At 43.3% G+C, this 27264-nt stretch overlaps 2 protein-coding genes across 3 annotated transcripts in view; one reads left to right on the top strand and one right to left on the bottom strand.

Annotated features, from left to right (window-relative positions):
• The first annotated feature begins 10846 nt into the window (after positions 1-10846).
• On the top strand, positions 10847-16808 carry ccnl1a (cyclin L1a). Of its 2 annotated transcripts, XM_087795331.1 has the most exons (10): positions 10847-11125; positions 11301-11375; positions 11672-11781; positions 13222-13342; positions 13473-13537; positions 14933-15032; positions 15090-15194; positions 15250-15497; positions 15555-15653; positions 15718-16808. In XM_087795331.1, the coding sequence occupies exons 1-10, from the start codon at positions 10886-10888 to the stop codon at positions 16175-16177; spliced, it is 1623 nt and encodes a 540-aa protein (XP_087651457.1). In that variant the 5' UTR covers positions 10847-10885; the 3' UTR covers positions 16178-16808. The 2 variants fall into 2 exon arrangements, with proteins under 2 accessions (XP_087651457.1, XP_087651458.1); XM_087795332.1 differs by lacking the exons at positions 10847-11125; positions 11301-11375; positions 11672-11781 and adding an exon at positions 12128-12271.
• Positions 16809-18496: 1688 nt separating this feature from the next.
• The window catches only part of veph1 (ventricular zone expressed PH domain-containing 1), a 70533-nt gene continuing 61765 nt past the window's right edge, over positions 18497-27264 (bottom strand). Inside the window, exons 11-14 of the mRNA XM_087795654.1 lie at positions 23870-23987; positions 20135-20271; positions 18736-18783; positions 18497-18679 (exon numbers count right to left, since the gene is read on the bottom strand). Of these exons, the coding sequence (XP_087651780.1) occupies positions 18497-18679; positions 18736-18783; positions 20135-20271; positions 23870-23987 (486 nt within the window). The remainder of the gene's footprint in view (positions 18680-18735; positions 18784-20134; positions 20272-23869; positions 23988-27264) is intronic.

Raw genomic sequence — 27264 nt, 5'->3', positions numbered from 1 at the left:
TCTACATTGTGTACTCTACATTGTGTACCCTACACTGTGTACTCTACACTGTGTACTCTACACTGTGTACTCTACACTGTGTACTCTACACTGTGTACTCTACATTGTGTACTCTACACTGTGTACTCTACACTGTGTACTCTACACTGTGTTCTCTACATTGTGTACTCTACACTGTGTACTCTACATTGTGTACTCTACACTGTGTACTCTACATTGTGTACTCTACACTGTGTTCTCTACATTGTGTACTCTACACTGTGTACTCTACATTGTGTACTCTACATTGTGTACTCTACATTGTGTACTCTACATTGTGTACTCTACACTGTGTACTCTACACTGTGTACTCTACATTGTGTACTCTACACTGTGTACTCTACACTGTGTACTCTACACTGTGTACTCTACATTGTGTACTCTACACTGTGTACTCTACACTGTGTACTCTACATTGTGTACTCTACATTGTGTACTCTACACTGTGTACTCTACATTGTGTACTCTACACTGTGTACTCTACATTGTGTACTCTACACTGTGTACTCTACACTGTGTACTCTACATTGTGTACTCTACACTGTGTACTCTACACTGTGTACTCTACACTGTGTACTCTACACTGTGTACTCTACATTGTGTACTCTACACTGTGTACTCTACATTGTGTACTCTACACTGTGTACTCTACATTGTGTACTCTACACTGTGTACTCTACATTGTGTACTCTACACTGTGTTCTCTACATTGTGTACTCTACACTGTGTACTCTACACTGTGTACTCTACATTGTGTACTCTACACTGTGTTCTCTACACTGTGTACTCTACACTGTGTACTCTACACTGTGTACTCTACACTGTGTACTCTACATTGTGTACTCTACACTGTGTTCTCTACACTGTGTACTCTACACTGTGTACTCTACACTGTGTACTCTACTCTAGTCTCTACAACACCTGCTCTGGACGAAGCATCAAACATTTGAGTTTTTAGATCTTTGACCGAACATTTGTTTGCATGTCAAGCGTCTCCAGGATCATTTACTGGTTGTCATGGAGACGTCATGTCGATCCTGACAGTTGAGGGTTGATGTGACAGACGTGTGTGTAGATGTGACAGACGTGTGTGTAGATGTGACAGACGTGTGTGTAGATGTGACAGACGTGTGTGTAGATGTGACACGTGTGTAGATGTTGTGTTGCTTCAGTTGTTGAACTATATAAGATGGACTGAAAGTATGTTGCTTTAGACTCTATTATAACACTTTTATGTTGAGGGGAGTGAGTTAAATATATAGAATTTAGAAAATTAATTTTGAATTATTTGAATTAAAATAATTAAACTTTATGAGTAAAAATGTTTTGAATGTTTTTTTTTAATTCCATTGTTTAATTGAATGAAATTCAACTTTTCAATACACAAACGAATCAATAATTCAAACAGGATCAATAACAAAGATCAATATTAAGATCAATATCAAAGATCAATATTAAGATCAATATCAAAGATCAATATCAAAGATCAATATCAAAGATCAATATTAAGATCAATATCAAAGATCAACATTAAGATCAATATCAAAGATCAATATTAAGATCAATATCAAAGATCAATATCAAATATCAATATCAAAGATCAATATTAAGATCAATATCAAAGATCAATATTAAGATCAATATCAAAGATCAATATCAAAGATCAATATCAAAGATCAATATTAAGATCAATATCAAAGATCAATATCAAAGATCAACATTAAGATCAATATCAAAGATCAATATCAAAGATCAATATCAAAGATCAATATCAAAGATCAACATTAAGATCAATATCAAAGATCAATATTAAGATCAATATCAAAGATCAATATTAAGATCAATATCAAAGATCAATATCAAAGATCAATATTAAGATCAATATCAAAGATCAACATTAAGATCAATATCAAAGATCAATATCAAAGATCAATATTAAGATCAATATTAAGATCAATATCAAAGATCAATATCAAAGATCAATATCAAAGATCAATATTAAGATCAATATCAAAGATCAATATCAAAGATCAATATTACGATCAATTTTAAAGATCAATATCAAAGATCAACATTAAGATCAATATCAAAGATCAATATCAAAGATCAATATCAAAGATCAATATCAAAGATCAATATCAAAGATCAATATTAAGATCAATATCAAAGATCAATATCAAAGATCAACATTAAGATCAATATCAAAGATCAATATCAAAGATCAATATCAAAGATCAATATCAAAGATCAACATTAAGATCAATATCAAAGATCAATATCAAAGATCAATATTAAGATCAATATCAAAGATCAATATTAAGATCAATATCAAAGATCAATATCAAAGATCAATATTAAGATCAATATCAAAGATCAACATTAAGATCAATATCAAAGATCAATATCAAAGATCAATATTAAGATCAATATTAAGATCAATATCAAACATCAATATCAAAGATCAATATCAAAGATCAATATTAAGATCAATATTAAGATCAATATCAAACATCAATATCAAACATCAATATCAAAGATCAATATCAAAGATCAATATTAAGATCAATATCAAAGATCAACATTAAGATCAATATCAAAGATCAATATCAAAGATCAATATTAAGATCAATATCAAAGATCAATATCAAAGATCAATATTAAGATCAATATTAAGATCAATATCAAAGATCAATATCAAAGATCAATATCAAAGATCAATATTAAGATCAATATCAAAGATCAATATCAAAGATCAATATCAAAGATCAATATCAAAGATCAATATTACGATCAATTTTAAAGATCAAAACATGGATAATAAACATAGATATTAAATCTTGTTACATATGTTTTATATTTAATTAAGTCGTGAAACATTCAAACCATTTTAAAATAATTATTTATTGATCACAATAATCGAGATAAACGTCAATATTTAAAAGGTTTGTTGGTTTTCAGTGAAGGATTGAAACGAGTGTCATGAGTTCGACTCTTTGTTCCTCCGTCCCACAGAGAGGAAGTGGTCAGTGGCGTGTTGTTGTCACACACACAGCTGTGACACACACTCACAGCAACACACAGCTGTGACACACACTCACAGCAACACAAAGCTGTCACGCACACTCACAGCAACACAAAGCTGTCACGCACACTCACAGCAACACAAAGCTGTCACGCACACTCACAGGAAGTCGTTTTGTCGTCGCACACGTCACCTGTCACGAGTCCAGCTGTCAATCAATGATAGCGTTTGTGTTCGTGATAAACTGACTGTTACCTCACTTCTCAGGACTGATGCAGGAGGAGGAGGAGGAGGAGGAGGTGAAGGAGGCGGTGCAGGAGGTGAAGAAGGAGGTGAAGAAGGAGGCGGTGCAGGAGGTGAAGAAGGAGGTGAAGGAGGCGGTGCAGGAGGTGAAGAAGGAGGTGAAGAAGGAGGTGAAGGAGGCGGTGCAGGAGGTGAAGAAGGAGGTGAAGGAGGCGGTGCAGGAGGTGAAGAAGGAGGTGAAGAAGGAGGTGAAGGAGGCGGTGGAGGAGGTGAAGAAGGAGGTGAAGAAGGAGGTGAAGGAGGCGGTGCAGGAGGTGAAGAAGGAGGTGAAGAAGGAGGCGGTGCAGGAGGTGAAGAAGGAGGTGAAGAAGGAGGTGAAGGAGGCGGTGGAGGATTATCCCCATTATCCCTCCGTCACCCCTTCATCATCCCCCCATCATCCCTTCATTATCCTTTCATCATCTCTCCATCATCCTTTCATCATCCCTTCATTATTCTTTCATCATCTCTCCATCATCCTTTCATCATCCCTTCATTATCCTTTCATCATCTCTCCATCATCCTTTCATCATCCCTTCATTATCCTTTCATCATCTCTCCATCATCCTTTCATCATCCCTTCATTATCCTTTCATCATCTCTCCATCATCCTTTCATCATTCCTTCATTATCCTTTCATCATCTCTCCATCATCCTTTCATCATCCCTTCATTATCCTTTCATCATCTCTCCATCATCCTTTCATCATCCCTCCATCATCCCTCCATCATTCCTCCATCATCCCTCCATCTTCCCTCCATCATCCCTCCATCATCCTTCCCTCTTCCCTCCATCATCCCTCCATCATCCCTCCATCATCCTTCCCTCTTCCCTCCATCATCCCTCCATCATCCCTCCCTTTTCCCTCCATCATCCTTCCATCATCCCTCCATCATCCTTCCCTCATCCCTCCATCTTCCCTCCATCATCCCTCCATCATCCTTCCCTCTTCCCTCCATCATCCCTCCATCATCCTTCCCTCTTCCCTCCATCATCCCTCCATCATCCCTCCCTTTTCCCTCCATCATCCTTCCATCTTCCCTCCATCATCCCTCCCTCTTCCCTCCATCATCCCTCCCTCTTCCCTCCATCATCCCTCCCTCTTCCCTCCATCATCCCTCCCTCTTCCCTCCATCATCCCTCCCTCTTCCCTCCATCATCCCTTCAACATCCCTCCCTCTTCCCTCCATCATCCCTCCCTCTTCCCTCCATCATCCCTCCCTCTTCCCTCCATCATCCCTTCAACATCCCTCCCTCTTCCCTCCATCATCCCTCCCTCTTCCCTCCATCATCCCTCCCTCTTCCCTCCATCATCCCTTCAACATCACTTTTTTCATGTTCATTTAATAATTTGTGTTTATTTTCTTCCAAAGGAACTTTGTCTGATGTTGATGTTTCTTCACACGTTGTGACAAAAATCAAAGAAATTATTTCAAAGTTGAATTTGTGTCACATTTAAGGTCAGTCTGTCTGGCGTGAATGACCTTTGACCCCTCCCTAGTTCAGCAGCAGGAAACGCATTTAAACGTGTGACTTCCTCTCATGTGAGATTAATACGCACGGATTTACAGTGTGTGTGTTTAGGTGTGTGTGTGTGTGTGTGTGTGTGTGTGTGTGTGTGTAGGTGTGTGTAGGTGTGTGTACGTGTGTACGTGTGTGTAGGTGTGTGTAGGTGTGTGTTTGTGTGTGTGTCCGCGGAGGAATGTTTACGGCGTCAGATTAGAAGCAGGTCTGTGGTCCTGGTGTGACTTCCATGTAATGAACCCATAATCCACACACACACACACACACACACACACACACACACACACACACACACACACACACACGCTTTGTGAACCTGGTCTAGAAAAGTTCTATATAAATATAAATTACTTACTTACACACACATACATATGCATACACACATAAATACACACACACACAGACACACACAGACGTGTTTGTCGATGTGATTGTGTAGTTTCTCTAAACACGTGAACATGTGTGAAGCGTCTTAAACACGTGGAAACATGTTTAAAACCAGAAGAAAGTCTTTAAATCATGTTTGTTTAAAGTCTTTACAACAGTTTTAACAGTTTATCTTCATCTAGAATCTAAATATGGTTACTAGTCATTACTAGTTTAATCCTGAACAAAACACATCATCGTTTAAGGTTTTTCATATAAATATATATATATATATATATATATATATATATATATATATATATATGTGTGTGTGTGTGTGTGTTTTAAATGAATTATTATAATATATATATATATATGATATTTCTCAGTTTCACTATTAAAACACTTGTTTGTGCTTTTCAGACTTTAATTGATTTCAAAACCTGGATCTTTTTGAAGTCACTTCCTGCTTCCTGTTCCTTACAGGAAGTAGAAACATTTCACACTCATTCATTGTTGATATGTTTAGTTGTTTCAACACAATCTAATGGTTTTATTTGACAAACATAAACCAGTGACTCAACGGATCTGAACGTTTGTGATTCACGAACATTATTGAATCTGAAGGTGAAAGATGTTTTATTGTGTCTGACGTCTGGATCCATGTGTCGGTTGAAGGATCTGTCACCTGAAAATAGTTTTAAACTCCGATTAATGAAGTAAAACGTTGAAAGTAGAGTCAGGTGTGCGACTCAGGTGTACGACTCAGGTGTACGACTCAGGTGTGCGACTCAGGTGTGCGACTCAGGTGTGCGACTCAGGTGTGCGACTCAGGTGTGCGACTCAGGTGTGCGACTCAGGTGTGCGACTCAGGTGTGTGACTTGTGTGCTCCGAGGACGACACGGATCTTCTGCTGATTCAACTTCCAAAGTCATGTTTTTGTGAGTCGGAAAATGTTGTGCAGGAAGTGTGTGTGTGTGAGTGTGTGACAGCCACACAACTCTCACAACTTTACAGGCTCGCAAACCTCCCTCGACACACGCACTTGTTTTCTCACAACCTCACTCACGCACACCGCCTGGCACGCACAGCGTTTTACACAACCCCCCCGCACACACACACACACACACACACACACACGCACACACTCACTCACGCGCACACACACACACCAGCGTACTTGTGCTGCATAACAACGTGTCCCTCAACACCTGCGGACGCCAACAAAAGCCAAACACAAAGAAAGTGTAACACACACACACACACACACACACTGACACAACAATTGTCGTCCCCCTCAGGCTTTGTGTGTTGTTGACATCGTGGCCTCCCTCGCTTTCCTCTTCCTCTCCTTCGCTCACGATGGAGAAACAAGGGTTTGAATCCTCAATGTTTGAACTTTTTAACAAACTATGTGTTGTGTTATTGACAAACACATTATTGTGAGTCCGTGTTAAACTATTGTGTGTTGAATATTCACAACAGTCTCAGGAATGATTTGATGTTTTGTTGGTGATTCATGAAGTTGATCTGTTGTTTCGTGAGCTTCACTAGTGTGCGATTGTTTTGTGTGTTGATCAGTGCTGTGTCTCAAATACTTCTCTTAGTATACTAGAAGTTAGTATGCATCAGGATAGTGTACGTACTAACTAGTAACTAATCCTCCACAGATAGTATGTCTCAAACATACTTATCTTAGTATACTAGAAGTTAGTATGCATCAGGATAGTGTACGTACTAACTAGTAACTAATCCTCCACAGATAGTATGTCTCAAACATACTTCTCTTAGTATACTAGAAGTTAGTATCATCAGGATAGTGTACGTACTAACTAGTAACTAATCCTCCACAGATAGTATGTCTCAAACATACTTCTCTTAGTATACTAGAAGTTAGTATCATCAGGATAGTGTACGTACTAACTAGTAACTAATCCTCCACAGATAGTATGTCTCAAACATACTTCTCTTAGTATACTAGAAGTTAGTATCATCAGGATAGTGTCATACTAACTAGTAACTAATCCTCCACAGATAGTATGTCTCAAACATACTTCTCTTAGTATACTAGAAGTTAGTATCATCAGGATAGTGTACGTACTAACTAGTAACTAATCCTCCACAGATAGTATGTCTCAAACATACTTCTCTTAGTATACTAGAAGTTAGTATCATCAGGATAGTGTCATACTAACTAGTAACTAATCCTCCACAGATAGTATGTCTCAAACATACTTCTCTTAGTATACTAGAAGTTAGTATCATCAGGGTAGTGTACGTACTAACTAGTAACTAATCCTCCACAGATAGTATGTCTCAAACATACTTCTCTTAGTATACTAGAAGTTAGTATCATCAGGATAGTGTACGTACTAACTAGTAACTAATCCTCCACAGATAGTATGTCTCAAACATACTTCTCTTAGTATACTAGAAGTTAGTATCATCAGGATAGTGTACGTACTAACTAGTAACTAATCCTCCACAGATAGTATGTCTCAAACATACTTCTCTTAGTATACTAGAAGTTAGTATCATCAGGATAGTGTACGTACTAACTAGTAACTAATCCTCCACAGATAGTATGTCTCAAACATACTTCTCTTAGTATACTAGAAGTTAGTATCATCAGGATAGTGTACGTACTAACTAGTAACTAATCCTCCACAGATAGTATGTCTCAAACATACTTCTTTTAGTATACTAGAAGTTAGTATGCATCAGGATAGTGTACGTACTAACTAGTAACTAATCCTCCACAGATAGTTTGTCTCAAATCAAACTCTGCTGCTACAAACTAACAGGAAATGACGCGACAGCTTCTTCTTCTACTACTATTTCACGATGATTTCAACCAGCTGTAGGAACACTAGCGACACCTGCTGGCAGCACGTTTTGCAAGTTTGGAAAAATAAATAAAGAAAAAAATATGAGAATCGAAATATTCACAAGATATTTAAGCTGGTATCAGCAGCGAAGACATGTTTATCTTTCTACTGCTGAAAATACACCTGTAAGTATATATGACGTAACTTCTGTTTACAATGTCACTAAGATAATAATAATAATAATAATAATAATAATAATAATAATAATAATAATATGGAGTCGTTTAGTGTAATAAGTGTCCATCGATCCATACATAGTTTTGTGGGCGTTCTCTGCAGAATCATCACCTGGTGTGTGACGTGAAGACAGGTGTGTGTAGCTCAGACACTATGAAACAACACACATGTGTAGCTCAGACACTATGAAACAACACACGTGTGTAGCTCAGTCACTATGAAACAACACACGTGTGTAGCTCAGACACTATGAAACAACACACGTGTGTAGCTCAGACACTATGAAACAACACACGTGTGTAGCTCAGACACTATGAAACAACACACGTGTGTAGCTCAGACACTATGAAACAACACACGTGTGTAGCTCAGACACTATGAAACAACACACGTGTGTAGCTCAGACACTATGAAACAACACACGTGTGTAGCTCAGACACTATGAAACAACACACGTGTGTAGCTCAGACACTATGAAACAACACACGTGTGTAGCTCAGACACTATGAAACAACACACGTGTGTAGCTCAGACACTATGAAACAACACACATGTGTAGCTCAGACACTATGAAACAACACACGTGTGTAGCTCAGACACTATGAAACAACACACGTGTGTAGCTCAGACACTATGAAACAACACACGTGTGTAGCTCAGACACTATGAAACAACACACGTGTGTAGCTCAGACACTATGAAACAACACACGTGTGTAGCTCAGACACTATGAAACAACACACTTGTGTAGCTCAGACACTATGAAACAACACACGTGTGTAGCTCAGACACTATGAAACAACACACTTGTGTAGCTCAGACACTATGAAACAACACACGTGTGTAGCTCAGACACTATGAAACAACACACGTGTGTAGCTCAGACACTATGAAACAACACACGTGTGTAGCTCAGACACTATGAAACAACACACGTGTGTAGCTCAGACACTATGAAACAACACACGTGTGTAGCTCAGACACTATGAAACAACACACGTGTGTAGCTCAGACACTATGAAACAACACACGTGTGTAGCTCAGACACTATGAAACAACACACGTGTGTAGCTCAGACACTATGAAACAACACACGTGTGTAGCTCAGACACTATGAAACAACACACGTGTGTAGCTCAGACACTATGAAACAACACACGTGTGTAGCTCAGACACTATGAAACAACACACGTGTGCAGTTCAGACACTATGAAACAACACACGTGTGTAGCTCAGACACTATGAAACAACACACGTGTGTAGCTCAGTCACTATGAAACAACACACGTGTGCAGTTCAGACACTATGAAACAACACACGTGTGTAGCTCAGACACTATGAAACAACACACGTGTGCAGATCAACACATACTCACAGTCTGTTGCTCCTCAGCTTTGGATCTTCTGTGTTTGATGATCTTTTATTTGTTTCTTAACTTCCTTGTTGCTGCTGTGTTGATCTTTTAAAGTGTTTACATTTGTATTGTTGTGTTGTTCACCAGTTGTGTGACTCTGGTCTACACACATCTTTACTAATATAAACCAATGAAACTAACTTCCTCGTCCAAAATAAACACATTTTAACTTTTCTAAGATTTACAAATTGACAATAAGGTCTGAACTTTAATTCAATCGACATGACTTTCTGTAAATTAAATAAAGTTTGATCCATTTATTTTTAATCTCTGATCGATCAACTGTTTCATAAACACTGACATCTTTACTGACTGACGTCATCATTAATCGACTCTGACTCGAACAAACAACCAGCGAGACTTGAGTTTAAAAACGTTCTCTAAATCAACTTCAATCAAGTTGAATTATTGATTCTCGTGAGCCAAAAATACAAATCACTAACTAACTTACTAACTTACTAGCGCGGTTTCTCTTCTTCACCGCGTCAGTGTTTACACTGAAATCATCCTCTACTGCCATCTTGAGGAAAGTTAGAGTTACTGCATTAATCCAGAAACCACGTGTTCATCCATGTCACTGACAACAACTAGAAAAATTAATATCTTTATAAATATTATGTGAAAGTATTTAATCGCGTGTTTTAATGTTGTTATAATTAATTAATTAATCGTTTTTTAATAAACTTGACCGGCGGATGAATACGTGTTGTGGTGAAAAGTCCGGTACTTCCCGTAAAGCGCGTCACTGAGACGGTTAACGACGGAAACGTTGCCTGGTGACGTCACACGTTTGAAACTATTTATCTGACAGTGTCGAGGCTCGTGCGGTCAGTGCAGATCTATGACGCGGTCATCACAGTGATGACGTCACACGTTTGAAACTATTTATCTGAAAGTGTCGAGGCTCGTGCGGTCCGTGCAGATCTATGACGCTGTCATCACAGTGATGACGTCGACGATACGTTACACTTAATAATGACGTGTGACTGCAGTTGAACGACACAAAGGTCACTAAACATTATATTTGACGTCAACATTCTTAGTTTTGTCGTAGTTTGTGTTTGTTTCGGGCGCCGGGTGAACGATCGCGGACTACTTCTTGACGGCGGATGTGCACCGATATACGAGCGGGGTAATGACGTCAGCCTGGTCTTGTGCTGTGGTTGTGAAAGATGGCCGCGGGTCCTCTCTCTGTCTCCTCCAACGCGTCCACCAACAACGATGGGATCCTCATCGGGGACAAGGTTTACTCGGAGGTTTATCTCACGATTGATAACTCGCTCATCCCGGAGGAGAAACTCTCCCCGACACCGTCCATGTTGGACGGCCTGGACCTGAGCACCGAGACCGACCTTCGCATCCTGGGCTGTGAGCTCATCCAGTCCGCCGGGATTCTTCTGCGCCTGCCTCAGGTGAGACACTAGCTTTAATCAAATAACCTCGTTCTCTTGTGATCCGCCATGTTTTGATGTGTTCGACTGTTGTTCTCGTCCAGCCGCTGTTAGCCGTTAGCATGCTACATTCAAAATGGCGGCGGGCCTTCTAGTAGCAGACAAAGCCGTTAATTCTGCTGTAATCTCTCAATAGGTGGCCATGGCTACAGCACAGGTGCTTTTCCATCGGTTTTTCTATTCCAAGTCCTTCGTCAAGCACAGTTTTGAGGTGAGTTTTCATTGACGGAATAATGTGTTTTTAATCCTCAACGTTTGTTCAACGTCTGTGGCGGCCATGTTGTTTTTCTTGAGCCACTTCCTGATGTAATCTTCAGGCGTTTAAACTCTTGTGAACGACATGTTTTCAAGTCACACTCAGTTTAATAGAAGATCATGAGTCGATGACTAGCAAGACTTTAAAACCTCCTGATAACAGACTGCTAACATAGAGTTATACCTGCATCTACAATACACGAGTCCTATGTAAACACATGTTAAACGCTGCTCTTCATGTTCTGCCTCCAGATTGTTGCCATGGCCTGCATCAACCTGGCTTCCAAGATTGAAGAAGCTCCGCGACGAATCCGAGATGTCATCAATGTTTTCCACCATCTCAGACAGTTGAAAGATCGAAAGTAAGTCCTGACAGCGATGCTTTCATGTGTCTTTAAATGACTTGTTGTTTGAATGATTATTGTAAAAGTTCTCTTCTGTCATTCATGTACTCTAAACCATTTTAAAACTTTTCAGTTTCCTCGTCACTGGTAGTTTCAGAAGTGTAACTCATCTTAAGTTTGACATTGCACTAAATCTGATGCTACGACAAACCATTTTATTAGCCAAAATTGGTAATGCAGTAAATTGTCAACATTTCTCATAGAATCTGTTCATGTTTGGATTCTAAATACAGACATTAACTTGGCTTCTTTTTCCCTTTGCAACCAACTAACAGCGACCAGCTACATTTACCAAAGCCTGGGTGATGTGGAATGGTACGTAAGATGAAGCAGTCGGCATGACAACCATGGTGCCAGGGGGTCGCTCTCCTCCCCCAGGCCCACCCTCTTCCCGTGGGAGACGCCTGTGGTCTGAGCCACCGCGATTCACTGGGATCGGGGATGACAGGTTGGCCGAATGTCCTTGGCCCCTGGGTCAGCTTGAGGACTCCTGTGGTTCAAACTTAAGCTTTGGGTATCAGTCGGTCGAGACTGGAGGGTAATGTCGTTTCCTTCTCTGACTGCTCCTCACAATGCATTTTTGTCTGTGCATCAAATGCAAAAACCACATTCACCATATGTTGTCCATGGCTTCGAAGAAATATCAACACTTTTGACGCAAAAATAGCTTTTCTATGGTTGAAGTGCTAAAGTTTTATTAAGTTCCAAACGCAGTAAGTCTATCCCAGTCTGTGGACTAGTTTGTGTTTGTCTGAGACTTTATAACTTAACGCGGTGTGTCGTATGTCCTCCTGATTTTAAATGTAATTACATGTTTAGTTCAGGAGTAGATGAAAGTCAATGATACATAGAATCATATATATATTTGTTTAAATCACACTTGCACACAGAGGACTGGCATCTATCCTTGACACACTTGAACCAAACTGATGATGAGTCTCTTGACATCTGCTATAGAATGAAAGCAGTTGATCCAGCTGTTCATTTATAACTAACCTATCACTCTAACTTTGACTTGACTGCTTGAAATAATTCACTAGTGTTAAGAATTTGAGCTTCTGGCTGAAGACAGATCAAGGATTCTCGCTGATCCATTAGGCTAAGAGCCGCAGCTGGTTGTTGCACTTGAAGAAACTACTGTGACGTTGTTGGTATTTCTTGTTAAGCTGTGCTACAGAAGGTGTCTGAGGTTGAGGGCTGTCATCAGATCCCACAAGCTTCCACTGCAACCACAGGAGTCCGCAAACGTCATCGAGACGGTTGGGCATGCAATCATTCGCTTAAGTTGGTTGGATTGGGAAATTGAGCAGTAAACAGGAGCAGAAGAGAACTTTTACTTGGGTTTTATTTTGGGTAGAGGGAACATTATTTTATTTTTTTATCCCTTTTATAAACTAGGAACCCAAGTTCACTGATCCTTGATCAGAACTACATAAACACCAAAAACCAAGTCATCAAAGCGGAGCGGAGGGTTCTAAAAGAACTTGGCTTTTGTGTGCACGTGAAGCATCCACACAAGGTGAGTGTTGACCTTAAACCACAGATGAAAACAAGTTAAGTTGTGGCACAAGTTTTAATAGTTTAACTCCCACTACATTTTATACAAAAACATCTTTTCTGCCGCCTGACGTCAGCATTAATTCTTCCAGATCATCGTCATGTACCTTCAATTCCTGGAATGTGAGAAGAACCAAACCCTGGTCCAGACTGCCTGGTGAGTGTCCCCTTTGTCAAGACTGGACCTTCCCCACAGAGCAACCTGTCATGTGTGCCAGAGGTGCCACCAGACCTGGGTTTGATGCGTTGAATGGCCTTCAGGTGACGGAGCTTGAATTATCCGACAGGAGAAACTTGTCAGATAATTGGCTGCACCTGTGAGAGTCAGGACACGATTCAACGATTAATCCCAGGTCTGACTGCGACCTTCCTTCCATCCATTTGAAGCACTTATATCTGAAGAAGCCGTTTGTATATTTGCAAACGTTTGTTCTCACACTCGTGTCTGCCCTCACATGGCTTTGTTGTCAAGTCTGTTTGGTTGTGGTGCCGTCGGAGCTTGATTTAACTTTGTCCTTTCTCTCTACTCTTTGATTAAAGGGTAGTCCATGCTGGTAAGTCACAAACAGAACCTCTGAACTCTGCCTCCTCCAACCACTTGACCTCAGGAAGCTCCCCCCATTGGCTGGCTGCCCACCTCCAGACAGCCAAGCCCAATGCTGAGGTTCACTGCAGGGGGCGAGCGGGTCCTCAGCTTTCTCTTGGTGTCCGAAAGGATTTGTATTTTTTGCTGTTAAGGTTTAAATGTTACTGCCATTCTTTGACAATCTCGTATAGACTTGTCTGTTTTCAAGTTAACCTGTACGTGCAGCCACAGGAGTATTTCTCCTCATGAGATGACAGTACTTGACTGTGTCTTGTTCCCAACTGACGTGGTGTCCAGACATTTGTCTGTTTTACAGGCTGACCCAGGACCTGTCGTCTACCAGCAGTCAGAGTTCACCGACCCCGTGTTGATCTAGTCTTGTCAGGTTCAAGTGTGTGCTCATGTGTGGGTAACATGTTGCTGAAGTGTAGCTGAGGTGCAGGGAGGTGTTGGTGTGGAGGACAGTGAAGCACGACTGTGTGGTAGATCTGGACTGATGTTGACTCGTCCTCGTGCTCAGACATCCAAACATGTCTCTGTAAAACCTGTTGTGCCGACATTTGTTTAGTCACTTTTCCAACATGAACATCACTGTGTGTTTAGAGGCCGATGCTGCTGGATCAGAACACACACCCCTAGTTTGGTTAATTGAACGGTCGCGTCAGTAGAACCTGAGATGAGAGTCTTAAACCCAACATGTCGACAGAAGCACTCGAGCAGCTGCTGAGCATGATCGTGAGCTGATCCTGAGTCAGTGTGTCGTACGTTTGTCTGCATGTGACGACCCTCTCGTTTCCCGTCACTTGTGTCGAAGCTTTGATTTGACGAGACTTTCATCACATGGACGCCCAGAGAGAGAAAGAGGACAAACTTAAAACTGGCTCAACGACGTCTTGTTACCAAGTTTCTGATGATCGTGTCGCTGCGTAGAGAAGATGCTATGTCTCGTGTTTTTGTTTCTTGAAGGAACTACATGAACGACAGCCTGAGGACGAACGTGTTTGTTCGGTTCCAGCCAGAGACCATCGCTTGTGCCTGCATCTTCCTCGCCGCCCGAGCTCTGCAGGTGAGCGTCGCCTCGCTCTGACGGCGTCACGTGAAGCTAAAGCTGTGGTTCCTCTAGATCGCTCTGCCCTCGCGGCCTCACTGGTACCTGCTGTTCGGAGCCACCGAGGAGGAGATCAAGGACGTGTGCGTCACCACCCTCAGACTCTACAGCAGGAAGAAGGTACGAGTCCAGATCACGGCAGCAGAACATGTATCGACTCCTCGTGTCTCCTCAGCCCAACTACGACCAGCTGGAGAAGGAGGTGGAGCGACGGAAAGTCTACCTGGCAGAAGCCAAACTGAAGGCCAAAGGCTTGAATCCTGATGGAACCCCGGCTCTGCTGGGAGGGTTCTCGCCCGCCTCCAAACCCTGTAGCCCAAGTGTGGTGAAGGTAGAAGAGAAGTCGCCCAACCACCAGACCACCAAGGCCGTGAAGAAGGAGCCGGACAGTCGGACTCAGATCAGTAAGAGTCCTCATAACGGGTGAGTCGACAACAAGCCCCTCCCTCTGGACACGTTTTCATGACCTTTGACCTGCAGCTTGAGGAAAGAATCCAAGACGACTCGGACCAGTCGGAGTGGAAGTCGGTCCAACTCGAGGACGCGGTCGCGGTCCAGGTCACGCTCGCCACGCAGACAGTAAGAACTCTGGTTTCCTCCCACCTGGACTGGAGTTTGGGTTGTAATGGTTTCTGTTCTTCAGCTACAACAGCAGACGCAGTCGCTCAGGAACCTACAGCTCGCGCTCGCGCTCTCGCTCGCACAGTCGCAGCCTGAGTCCTCGCCGACACCCGCCCTCGCCGCTCCTGCCGCACCTCAAGACCAAGAACAACCACCACAGCAACAGCGACTCCAAGACCGGACGCCACAGCAACAGTGGAAGTGGACACAAGAGGAAGCGTTCGCGCTCACGCTCACGGACGCCGCTCAAGCTGGAGCGCGAGCGAGAGAGGGAGCGCGAGCGAGAGCGCGAGAGAGAGAGGGGCGCCTTCGACCTCTCCACCAAGAAACACAAACACGAGCGAGGAGGTCACCGAGCAGAGCGTCGAGACCGGGAGAGGTCTCGCTCCTACGAGCGCGAGCGAGAGCGCGAGCGAAGCCACAAGAGCAAACACCACAGCAGCAGCAGCGGTCACTCGGGACACGGGCGCCACCGCCGCTGACCTCCTGACCCCCCTGACCCTCCTGACCCCCCTCGTCCGCTCCGCGTCCAGACGGCAGCTGGAGCGAGTCTGATGGATTCAAGAAGCTGCCTTCAACCTGCCAAAAACTGGACCTGAATGTGGATGAAGAAAAGTCCGAGTTCCTCAGATGCTTGTGTTGTCATGCGTTTCCTCTGCACGTCACATGATCAGACTTTGTTCAGGTTCACACACACACACACACACACACACACACACACACACACACACACACACACACACACACACACACTCCCGCGGCTGATATTTGGCCCGGTGTTCAAAGCCTCTGAGGAGTTCGGATCCTTGTCACGTGACCTCAGCCTCCAAACCCACCTGACGACGGTTTTCTTGTCGAGCGAAGACTTATTTACAGTGTAAAGTTTATCTTTATCTGCTGACGAACGTCAACGCTTTGATTTTCTAAAAGCGACTGTTCAGTGTAAGAAAGTGTAAATAGTGAGTCGATGGACAGAGCTTTGTTTTCTTTTGTGTCCGGTTTACTCCTCGAGACGTCGGCTTGAATATTTTAGGATTGTCAGTTTGTTACACTGGTTTCAAGTCTGTCTGTGATCATGTCTATTTTTATTCAATAAAAACATTATTACACAAATCGAAGCAGTTCGTCTGTTGACCACCAGAGGGGGCCGTGGCCTACACATCAGCAGGTCTATGACGTCATCAGCCACTGAAACGACGGGAATCGAACATTTTTATTACAATTATATAATAATAATAATTCTACAGAAGAACATGTTTCTATTTGTTTATTGCTGTCATCGTCAATCACTTTAGGATCGATGTGTATTGCTATGAAGTACTGTCTTCAGGTCACGTGTCTCAGGTGCGTCACAGGTCTCAGGTGCGTCACAGGTCTCAGGTGCATCTCAGGTGCGTCACAGGTCTCAGGTGCATCTCAGGTGCGTCACAGGTCTCAGGTGCATCTCAGGTGCGTCACAGGTCTCAGGTGCATCTCAGGTGCATCACAGGTCTCAGGTGCGTCTCAGGTGCGTCACAGGTCTCAGGTGCGTCACAGGTCTCAGGTGCATCTCAGGTGCGTCACAGGTCTCAGGTGCGTCACAGGTCTCAGGTGCGTCTCAGGTGCGTCACAGGTCTCAGGTGCGTCACAGGTCTCAGGTGCATCTCAGGTGCGTCACAGGTCTCAGGTGCATCTCCGGTGCGTCACGTGTCTCAGGTGCATCTCAGGTACGTCACAGGTCTCAGGTGCGTCACAGGTCTCAGGTGCATCTCAGGTGCGTCACAGGTCTCAGGTGCATCTCAGGTGCGTCACAGGTCTCAGGTGCGTCACAGGTCTCAGGTGCATCTCAGGTGCGTCACAGGTCTCAGGTGCGTCACAGGTCTCAGGTGCATCTCAGGTGCGTCACAGGTCTCAGGTGCATCTCAGGTGCGTCACAGGTCTCAGGTGCATCTCAGGTGCGTCACAGGTCTCAGGTGCATCTCAGGTGCGTCACAGGTCTCAGGTGCATCTCAGGTGCGTCACAGGTCTCAGGTGCATCTCAGGTGCGTCACAGGTCTCGGGTGCGTCACAGGTCTCAGGTGCATCTCAGGTGCGTCACAGGTCTCAGGTGCATCTCAGGTGCGTCACAGGTCTCAGGTGCATCTCAGGTGCGACACAGGTCTCAGGTGCATCTCAGGTGCGTCACAGGTCTCAGGTGCATCTCAGGTGCGTCACAGGTCTCAGGTGCGTCTCAGGTGCGTCACAGGTCTCAGGTGCATCTCAGGTGCGTCACAGGTCTCAGGTGCATCTCCGGTGCGTCACGTGTCTCAGGTGCATCTCAGGTACGTCACAGGTCTCAGGTGCGTCACAGGTCTCAGGTGCATCTCAGGTGCGTCACAGGTCTCAGGTGCATCTCAGGTGCGTCACAGGTCTCAGGTGCGTCACAGGTCTCAGGTGCATCTCAGGTGCGTCACAGGTCTCAGGTGCGTCACAGGTCTCAGGTGCATCTCAGGTGCGTCACAGGTCTCAGGTGCATCTCAGGTGCGTCACAGGTCTCAGGTGCATCTCAGGTGCGTCACAGGTCTCAGGTGCATCTCAGGTGCGTCACAGGTCTCAGGTGCATCTCAGGTGCGTCACAGGTCTCGGGTGCGTCACAGGTCTCAGGTGCATCTCAGGTGCGTCACAGGTCTCAGGTGCATCTCAGGTGCGTCACAGGTCTCAGGTGCATCTCAGGTGCGTCACAGGTCTCAGGTGCATCTCAGGTGCGTCACAGGTCTCAGGTGCATCTCAGGTGCATCACAGGTCTCAGGTGCATCTCAGGTGCGTCACAGGTCTCCGGTGCGTCACAGGTAGGTCGTGGCCTCGTGGTTCTGGCGCTCTCTAGCCTGAGCCACGGCGACGTTGATGCACTGCAGCCACTGCTCGGCGTGTTCCTCGTCCTCGGCCTTCAACACGTAGGTCTTGTTGTCGGCGAAGATCTCGAAGGCTCGCGGGAGACCTCGCTCGCGCCGCTTCCTGGCGACCACCTGCTCGTCAACAAGAAGGTCAGGGTCAAGGTCACGTGGACGACCCTCACACTCACCTTGACGCTCTGGACCTTGCTGAGCTCGATGGGATCCTCGTCGTCCTTCTGCAGGAACGACACCTTGGATCAGAACATGTTCATGTTCTAGATAAACATCGAAACGATAGAAAAGATGAAGATTAAGAATAAATAATGAGTTTAAGATAAGAATCCACTTATAAGTGAATTAAGTGTCAACACTTAATTTTTAAGTGTGTTGCTCAAGAGTGAAGCTCACGCACACACACATGTTTTCTTTTAGTGTTAACATCTGATCTTTCACAACTGAAACACAAGTCCTTTGTTGAGTAAAAATAGACCTGCAGTCACACACACACATAAATACACACACACATAAATACACACACACACATAAATACACACACACACACACATAAATACACACACATAAATACACACACACATAAATACACACACACACACACATAAATACACACACACACACATATATATACACACACACATATAAATACACACACACATAAATACACACACACATAAATACACACACACAAATAAATACACACACACACATAAATACACACACACACACATATATATACACACACACATATAAATACACACACACATAAATACACACACACACACATAAATACACACACACATAAATACACACACACACACATAAATACACACACACACATAAATACACACACACACACATATATATACACACACACATATAAATACACACACACATAAATACACACACACATAAATACACACACACATAAATACACACACACATAAATACACACACACACATATAAATACACACACACATAAATACACACACACATACACACACACATAAATACACACACATAAATACACACACACACACATAAATACACACACATAAATACACACACGCACACATAAATACACACACACATAAATACACACACATAAATACACACACACACATAAATACACACACACATAAATACACACACATAAATACACACACACACACATAAATACACACACATAAATACACACACACACACACACATTAACACTAATGTCAGCTTCAGATCAAATAGAAAATAATGTTTTCTTAACTTCAAAACTGAATTAAAATCAACTTCTATGTTCAGATGTTTATGATCCATTTATTTAAAATCGATTTGATACAATTTAATGTTAAAATGTTAAACTTTCTTTACTTTTGTACGTGAAGCCTCGATGCTAAAAGTTCTACATGCTAACATTGCTAACATGCTAACATGCTAACAATGCTAATATGCTAACAATGCTAACATGCTAACTATGCTAACATGCTAACAATGCTTGACTCCAGGAACAAGTCAACACGTCTCCAGAGAGTCTGGTCAAGGTCAAGGTCTGGTCTGACCTCTTGACCTCTACGTACTGATTTTCCTTTCCTGAAGAGCAGCTGGTTTCCTGCCAGAGTGAAGTAACGTGTTCTCCAGCGTTTGATGAACTTCCAGCGAACCTGCTTCTCCTTCAGCTTCCCCTCCATGAGAGGTCGGCCCTCCTGGTTCACTCCTGCAGACACGTTCATGTTTTGAATCTGAGTCCAGCTTCAATAACTCTAAACAAACACGACCTTGAACGTGTTGCAGCGGCTGACGTTGAGATGATTCAGACACGAAACGTTCAACTTCCTCCTTCGACAGGAAGTCACATGATTGCATCATCGCTCACCTATTTGACCTTGTCTAGTGTTGAGTCGCAGCAGAGCTTTGATGTTGACACCTGGACAGGTGTGGACCTGCAGCAGGTTCACGACCTCTGAGGCTCCACCACAACCACGCAAACATCGAGAAGATCCTCAAAGTCGTCACTTGCTCTGATGACTCGTCATGATTCTGATGATTCTCATCCTGATCGTCTTCATCACTCGTCATCACAGCTGTCAATCATCTTAACTTAATTGTATTGGTGATGTCACCATGATGGACGTTCACTCTGACACCAGCGAGTGGAGACACGCAGAACGACCTTCAACTTGACATTCAACTCCGTTGTCGTTCTTTACGACTTCATCTAAAAACTTGTGTGTCGACACGTCTGTAGAAGTTATTGAATCATCTCGTCTTGTCATTTACATCTTTACATGTTACGAGAACATTCATGGTTTTCTTTTACAATCTTTGGTTGTTTGGATGAGAAGATTGAGAGGAACATTGAGAAGAACATTGAGAGGAACATTGAAAGGAACATTGAGAGGAACATTGAGAGGAAAATTGAGAGGAACATTGAGAAGAACAGTGAAAGGAACATTGAGAGGAACATTGAGAAGAACATTGAGAGGAACATTGAAAGGAACATTGAGAGGAACATTGAGAAGAACATTGAGAGGAACATTGAGAAGAACATTGAGAGGAACATTGAGAGGAACATTGAAAAGAACATTGAGAGGAACATTGAAAGGAACATTGAGAGGAACATTGAGAAGAAAATTGAGAGGAACATTGAAAAGAACATTGAGAGGAACATTGAGGAGAACATTGAGAAGAACATTGAAAAGAACATTGGGAAGAACATTGAGAAGAACATTGAAAGGAACATTGAGAAGAACATTGAGAGGAACATTGAAAGGAACATTGAGAAGAACATTGAGAGGAACATTGAGAGGAACATTGAGAGGAACATTGAGAAGAACATTGAGAGGAACATTGAGAGGAACATTGAGAGGAACATTGAAAGGAACATTGAGAGGAACATTGAGAAGAACATTGAGAGGAACATTGAAAGGAACATTGAGAGGAACATTGAGAAGAACATTGAGAGGAACATTGAAAGGAACATTGAGAAGAACATTGCGAGGAACATTGAGAGGAACATTGAGAGGAACATTGAAAGGAACATTGAGAAGAACATTGAGAGGAACATTGAGAGGAACATTGAGAGGAACATTGAGAAGAACATTGAGAGGAACATTGAGAAGAACATTGAGAGGAACATTGAGAGGAACATTGAGAGGAACATTGAGAAGAACATTGAGAGGAACATTGAGAAGAACATTGAAAGGAACATTGAGAGGAACATTGAGAGGAACATTGAGAAGAACAGTGAAAGGAACATTGAGAGGAACATTGAGAAGAACATTGAGAGGAACAGTGAAAGGAACATTGAGAGGAACATTGAGAGGAACATTGAGAAGAACAGTGAAAGGAACATTGAGAGGAACATTGAGAAGAACATTGAGAGGAACATTGAGAGGAACATTGAGAGGAACATTGAGAAGAACATTGAGAGGAACATTGAGAAGAACATTGAAAGGAACATTGAGAAGAACATTGAGAGGAACATTGAAAGGAACATTGAGAAGAACATTGAGAGGAACATTGAAAGGAACATTGAGAAGAACATTGAGAGGAACATTGAGAGGAACATTGAGAAGAACATTGAAAGGAACATTGAGAGGAACATTGAGAAGAACAGTGAAAGGAACATTGAGAGGAACATTGAGAGGAACATTGAGAAGAACAGTGAAAGGAACATTGAGAGGAACATTGAGAAGAACATTGAGAGGAACATTGAGAGGAACATTGAGAGGAACATTGAGACATTGAGAAGAACATTGAGAGGAACATTGAGAAGAACATTGAAAGGAACATTGAGAGGAACATTGAGAAGAACATTGAGAAGAACATTGAAAGGAACATTGAGAAGAACATTGGGAAGAACATTGAGAGGAACATTGAGAAGAACATTGGGAAGAACATTGAGAGGAACATTGAGAAGAACATTGAAAAGAACATTGAGAGGAACATTGAAAAGAACATTGAGAGGAACATTGAGAAGAACATTGAGAAGAACATTGAAAGGAACATTGAGAAGAACATTGAAAGGAACATTGAGAAGAACATTGAGAAGAACATTGAAAGGAACATTGAGAAGAACATTGAAAAGAACATTGAGAGGAACATTGAGAAGAACATTGAGAGGAACATTGAGAAGAACATTGAGAAGAACATTGAAAGGAACATTGAGAAGAACATTGAGAAGAACATTGAAAGGAACATTGAGAGGAACATTGAGAAGAACATTGAGAGGAACAGTGAAAGGAACATTGAGAGGAACATTGAGAGGAACATTGAGAAGAACAGTGAAAGGAACATTGAGAGGAACATTGAGAAGAACATTGAGAGGAACATTGAGAGGAACATTGAGAGGAACATTGAGAAGAACATTGAGAGGAACATTGAGAAGAACATTGAAAGGAACATTGAGAAGAACATTGAGAGGAACATTGAAAGGAACATTGAGAAGAACATTGAGAGGAACATTGAAAGGAACATTGAGAAGAACATTGAGAGGAACATTGAGAGGAACATTGAGAAGAACATTGAAAGGAACATTGAGAGGAACATTGAGAAGAACATTGAAAGGAACATTGAGAGGAACATTGAGAGGAACATTGAGAAGAACAGTGAAAGGAACATTGAGAGGAACATTGAGAAGAACATTGAGAGGAACATTGAGAGGAACATTGAGAGGAACATTGAGAGGAACATTGAGAGAAACATTGAGAGGAACATTGAGAAGAACATTGAAAGGAACATTGAGAGGAACATTGAGAAGAACATTGAGAAGAACATTGAAAGGAACATTGAGAAGAACATTGGGAAGAACATTGAGAGGAACATTGAGAAGAACATTGGGAAGAACATTGAGAGGAACATTGAGAAGAACATTGAAAAGAACATTGAGAGGAACATTAAGAAGAACATTGAGAAGAACATTGAAAGGAACATTGAGAAGAACATTGAAAGGAACATTGAGAAGAACATTGAGAAGAACATTGAAAGGAACATTGAGAAGAACATTGAAAAGAACATTGAGAGGAACATTGAGAAGAACATTGAGAGGAACATTGAGAAGAACATTGAGAAGAACATTGAAAGGAACATTGAGAAGAACATTGAGAAGAAAATTGAAAGGAACATTGAGAGGAACATTGAGAAGAACATTGAGAATAATTTGTATGTGTGTGTGTGTCTCTGTGTGTGTGTGTGTGTGTGTGTGTGTGTGTGTGTGTGTGTGTGTGTGTGTGTGTGTGTGTGTGTGTGTGTGTGTGTGTGTGTGTGTGTGTGTGTGTGTGTGTGTGTGTGTGTGTGTGTGTGTGTGTGTGTACCTGCAGCCTTCTCCGGGTTGTTGCACATGAAGCAGATCCAAGATGTTTCTGCTTCACTGAAGCCAAACAGGTCAAAGAAACGAGTTTCCTTCAGTTGGATCTGAAGATTGTCCAAATCCTGAGAAGAATCACATGATTTCACAAGAGTGACATATGCTGTCGTGCTGAGCTGTCCAGGGTGTCCCCTTCCTCCCCCGTGTAGCTGGGATATAATGGTGTGTGAACATGTGTGTGTGTGTGTGAACATGTGTGTGTGTGTGTGTGAACATGTGTGTTAACATGTGTGTAAGTGTGTGTGAACATGTGTGTAAGTGTGTGTGAACATGAGTGTAAGTGTGTGTAAAAATGTGTGTAAGTGTGTAAAGATGTGTGTAAGTGTGTTTAACTCATGGAAACCAAGACTCTATTATAAATCCCTGGAGAACTTCAGCACCTGTTAGGAATTACACACTCGTGTCTCCAACACACTCGTGTCTCCAACACACTCGTGTCTCCAACACACTCGTGTCTCCAACACACTCGTGTCTCCAACACACTCGTGTCTCCAACACACTTGTGTCTCCAACTCACTTGTGTCTCCAACACACTCGTGTCTCCAACACACTCGTGTCTCCAACTCACTTGTGTCTCCAACACACTCGTGTCTCCAACACACTCGTGTCTCCAACACACTCGTGTCTCCAACTCACTCGTGTCTCCAACTCACTTGTGTCTCCAACACACTCGTGTCTCCAACTCACTCGTGTCTTCAACTCACTCGTGTCTCCAACACACTTGTGTCTCCAACACACTCGTGTCTCCAACTCACTTGTGTCTCCAACACACTCGTGTCTCCAACACACTCGTGTCTCCAACTCACTCGTGTCTCCAACTCACTCGTGTCTCCAACACACTCGTGTCTCCAACTCACTCGTGTCTTCAACTCACTCGTGTCTTCAACTCACTCGTGTCTCCAACACACTCGTGTCTCCAACTCACTCGTGTCTCCAACTCACTCGTGTCTCCAACTCACTTGTGTCTCCAACACACTCGTGTCTCCAACTCACTCGTGTCTTCAACTCACTCGTGTCTTCAACTCACTCGTGTCTCCAACACACTCGTGTCTCCAACACACTCGTGTCTCCAACTCACTCGTGTCTCCAACTCACTTGTGTCTCCAACACACTCGTGTCTCCAACACACTCGTGTCTCCAACACACTCGTGTCTCCAACTCACTTGTGTCTCCAACACACTCGTGTCTCCAACACACTCGTGTCTCCAACACACTCGTGTCTCCAACTCACTTGTGTCTCCAACACACTCGTGTCTCCAACACACTCGTGTCTCCAACTCACTTGTGTCTCCAACACACTCGTGTCTCCAACACACTCGTGTCTCCAACACACTCGTGTCTCAAACACACTCGTGTCTCCAACACACTCGTGTCTCCAACACACTCGTGTCTCCAACACACTCGTGTCTCAAACACACTCGTGTCTCCAACACACTCGTGTCTCCAACACACTCGTGTCTCCAACACACTCGTGTCTCCAACACACTCGTGTCTCCAACACACTCGTGTCTCCAACACACTCGTGTCTCCAACACACTCGTGTCTCCAACACACTCGTGTCTCCAACACACTCGTGTCTCCAACACACTCGTGTCTCCAACACACTCGTGTCTCCAACACACTCGTGTCTCCAACACACTCGTGTCTCCAACACACTCGTGTCTTCAACACACTCGTGTCTCAAACACACTCGTGTCTCCAACACACTCGTGTCTCCAACACACTCGTGTCTCCAACACACTCGTGTCTTCAACACACTCGTGTCTCCAACACACTCGTGTCTTCAACACACTCGTGTCTCCAACACACTCGTGTCTCCAACACACTCGTGTCTTCAACACACTCGTGTCTCAAACACACTCGTGTCTTCAACACACTCGTGTCTCCAACACACTCGTGTCTTCAACACACTCGTGTCTCCAACACACTCGTGTCTTCAACACACTCGTGTCTCAAACACACTCGTGTCTTCAACACACTCGTGTCTCCAACACACTCGTGTCTCCAACACACTCGTGTCTTCAACACACTCGTGTCTTCAACACACTCGTGTCTCAAACACACTCGTGTCTCCAACACACTCGTGTCTCCAACACACTCGTGTCTTCAACACACTCGTGTCTCCAACACACTCGTGTCTCCAACACACTCGTGTCTTCAACACACTCGTGTCTCCAACACACTCGTGTCTCCAACACACTCGTGTCTTCAACACACTCGTGTCTTCAACACACTCGTGTCTCAAACACACTCGTGTCTCCAACACACTCGTGTCTCCAACACACTCGTGTCTTCAACACACTCGTGTCTCCAACACACTCGTGTCTCCAACACACTCGTGTCTCCAACACACTCGTGTCTTCAACACACTCGTGTCTCCAACACACTCGTGTCTCCAACACACTTGTGTCTCCAACACACTCGTGTCTCCAACACACTCGTGTCTCCAACACACTTGTGTCTCCAACACACTCGTGTCTCCAACACACTCGTGTCTCCAACACACTCGTGTCTCCAACACACTTGTGTCTCCAACACACTCGTGTCTCCAACACACTCGTGTCTCCAACACACTCGTGTCTCCAACACACTCGTGTCTCCAACACACTCGTGTCTCCAACACACTCGTGTCTCCAACACACTCGTGTCTTCAACACACTCGTGTCTCCAACACACTCGTGTCTCCAACACACTCGTGTCTCCAACACACTCGTGTCTCCAACACACTCGTGTCTCCAACACACTCGTGTCTCCAACACACTCGTGTCTCCAACACACTCGTGTCTCCAACACACTCGTGTCTCCAACACACTCGTGTCTCCAACACACTCGTGTCTCCAACACACTCGTGTCTCCAACACACTCGTGTCTCCAACACACTCGTGTCTTCAACACACTCGTGTCTTGAACTTGAACATGAAAGGCTGCTCTTGAAGGAATGTTTCACGAACCAGAAGCTGTCACAGCTGAGCTACTGGTGCTGGCGACCTTCTAACCTTTGACCCCCCAGAGCTGGATGTTAATGAGCGAGGACGTCGCTGAAGAAGGTAGTTGGTGTGTGTGTGTGTGTGTGTGTGTGTGTGTGTGTGTGTGTGTGTAGAACATAAACATGATCTTGAACTGTTGTAACCTGAGCCTCGCGTGACGCCAAGAGTTTGTGTCGACACTTTTACATTCGTCTACACAACTGTGTGTTGTTGCCACTCAAGTAGTCGAGGTGCAGGTTTGGTACAAACGAGGACCATGTGTGGCTGAGACCAGGATCCGTGGATTCACAAGAACCTTCGTCAGGATTGAATCAAGACGTGAGCGAAGAAAGTGAAAAGTTCAGATCTTTAATCT

The sequence above is a fragment of the Callionymus lyra genome, chromosome 7 (assembly GCF_982586985.1).
Source record: "Callionymus lyra chromosome 7, fCalLyr1.hap1.1, whole genome shotgun sequence".
NCBI classification, from domain to species: Eukaryota; Metazoa; Chordata; class Actinopteri; order Syngnathiformes; family Callionymidae; genus Callionymus; species Callionymus lyra.
Note: the sequence above shows the minus strand (reverse complement) of the source record. Positions and strands in the feature narration are given on the sequence as shown.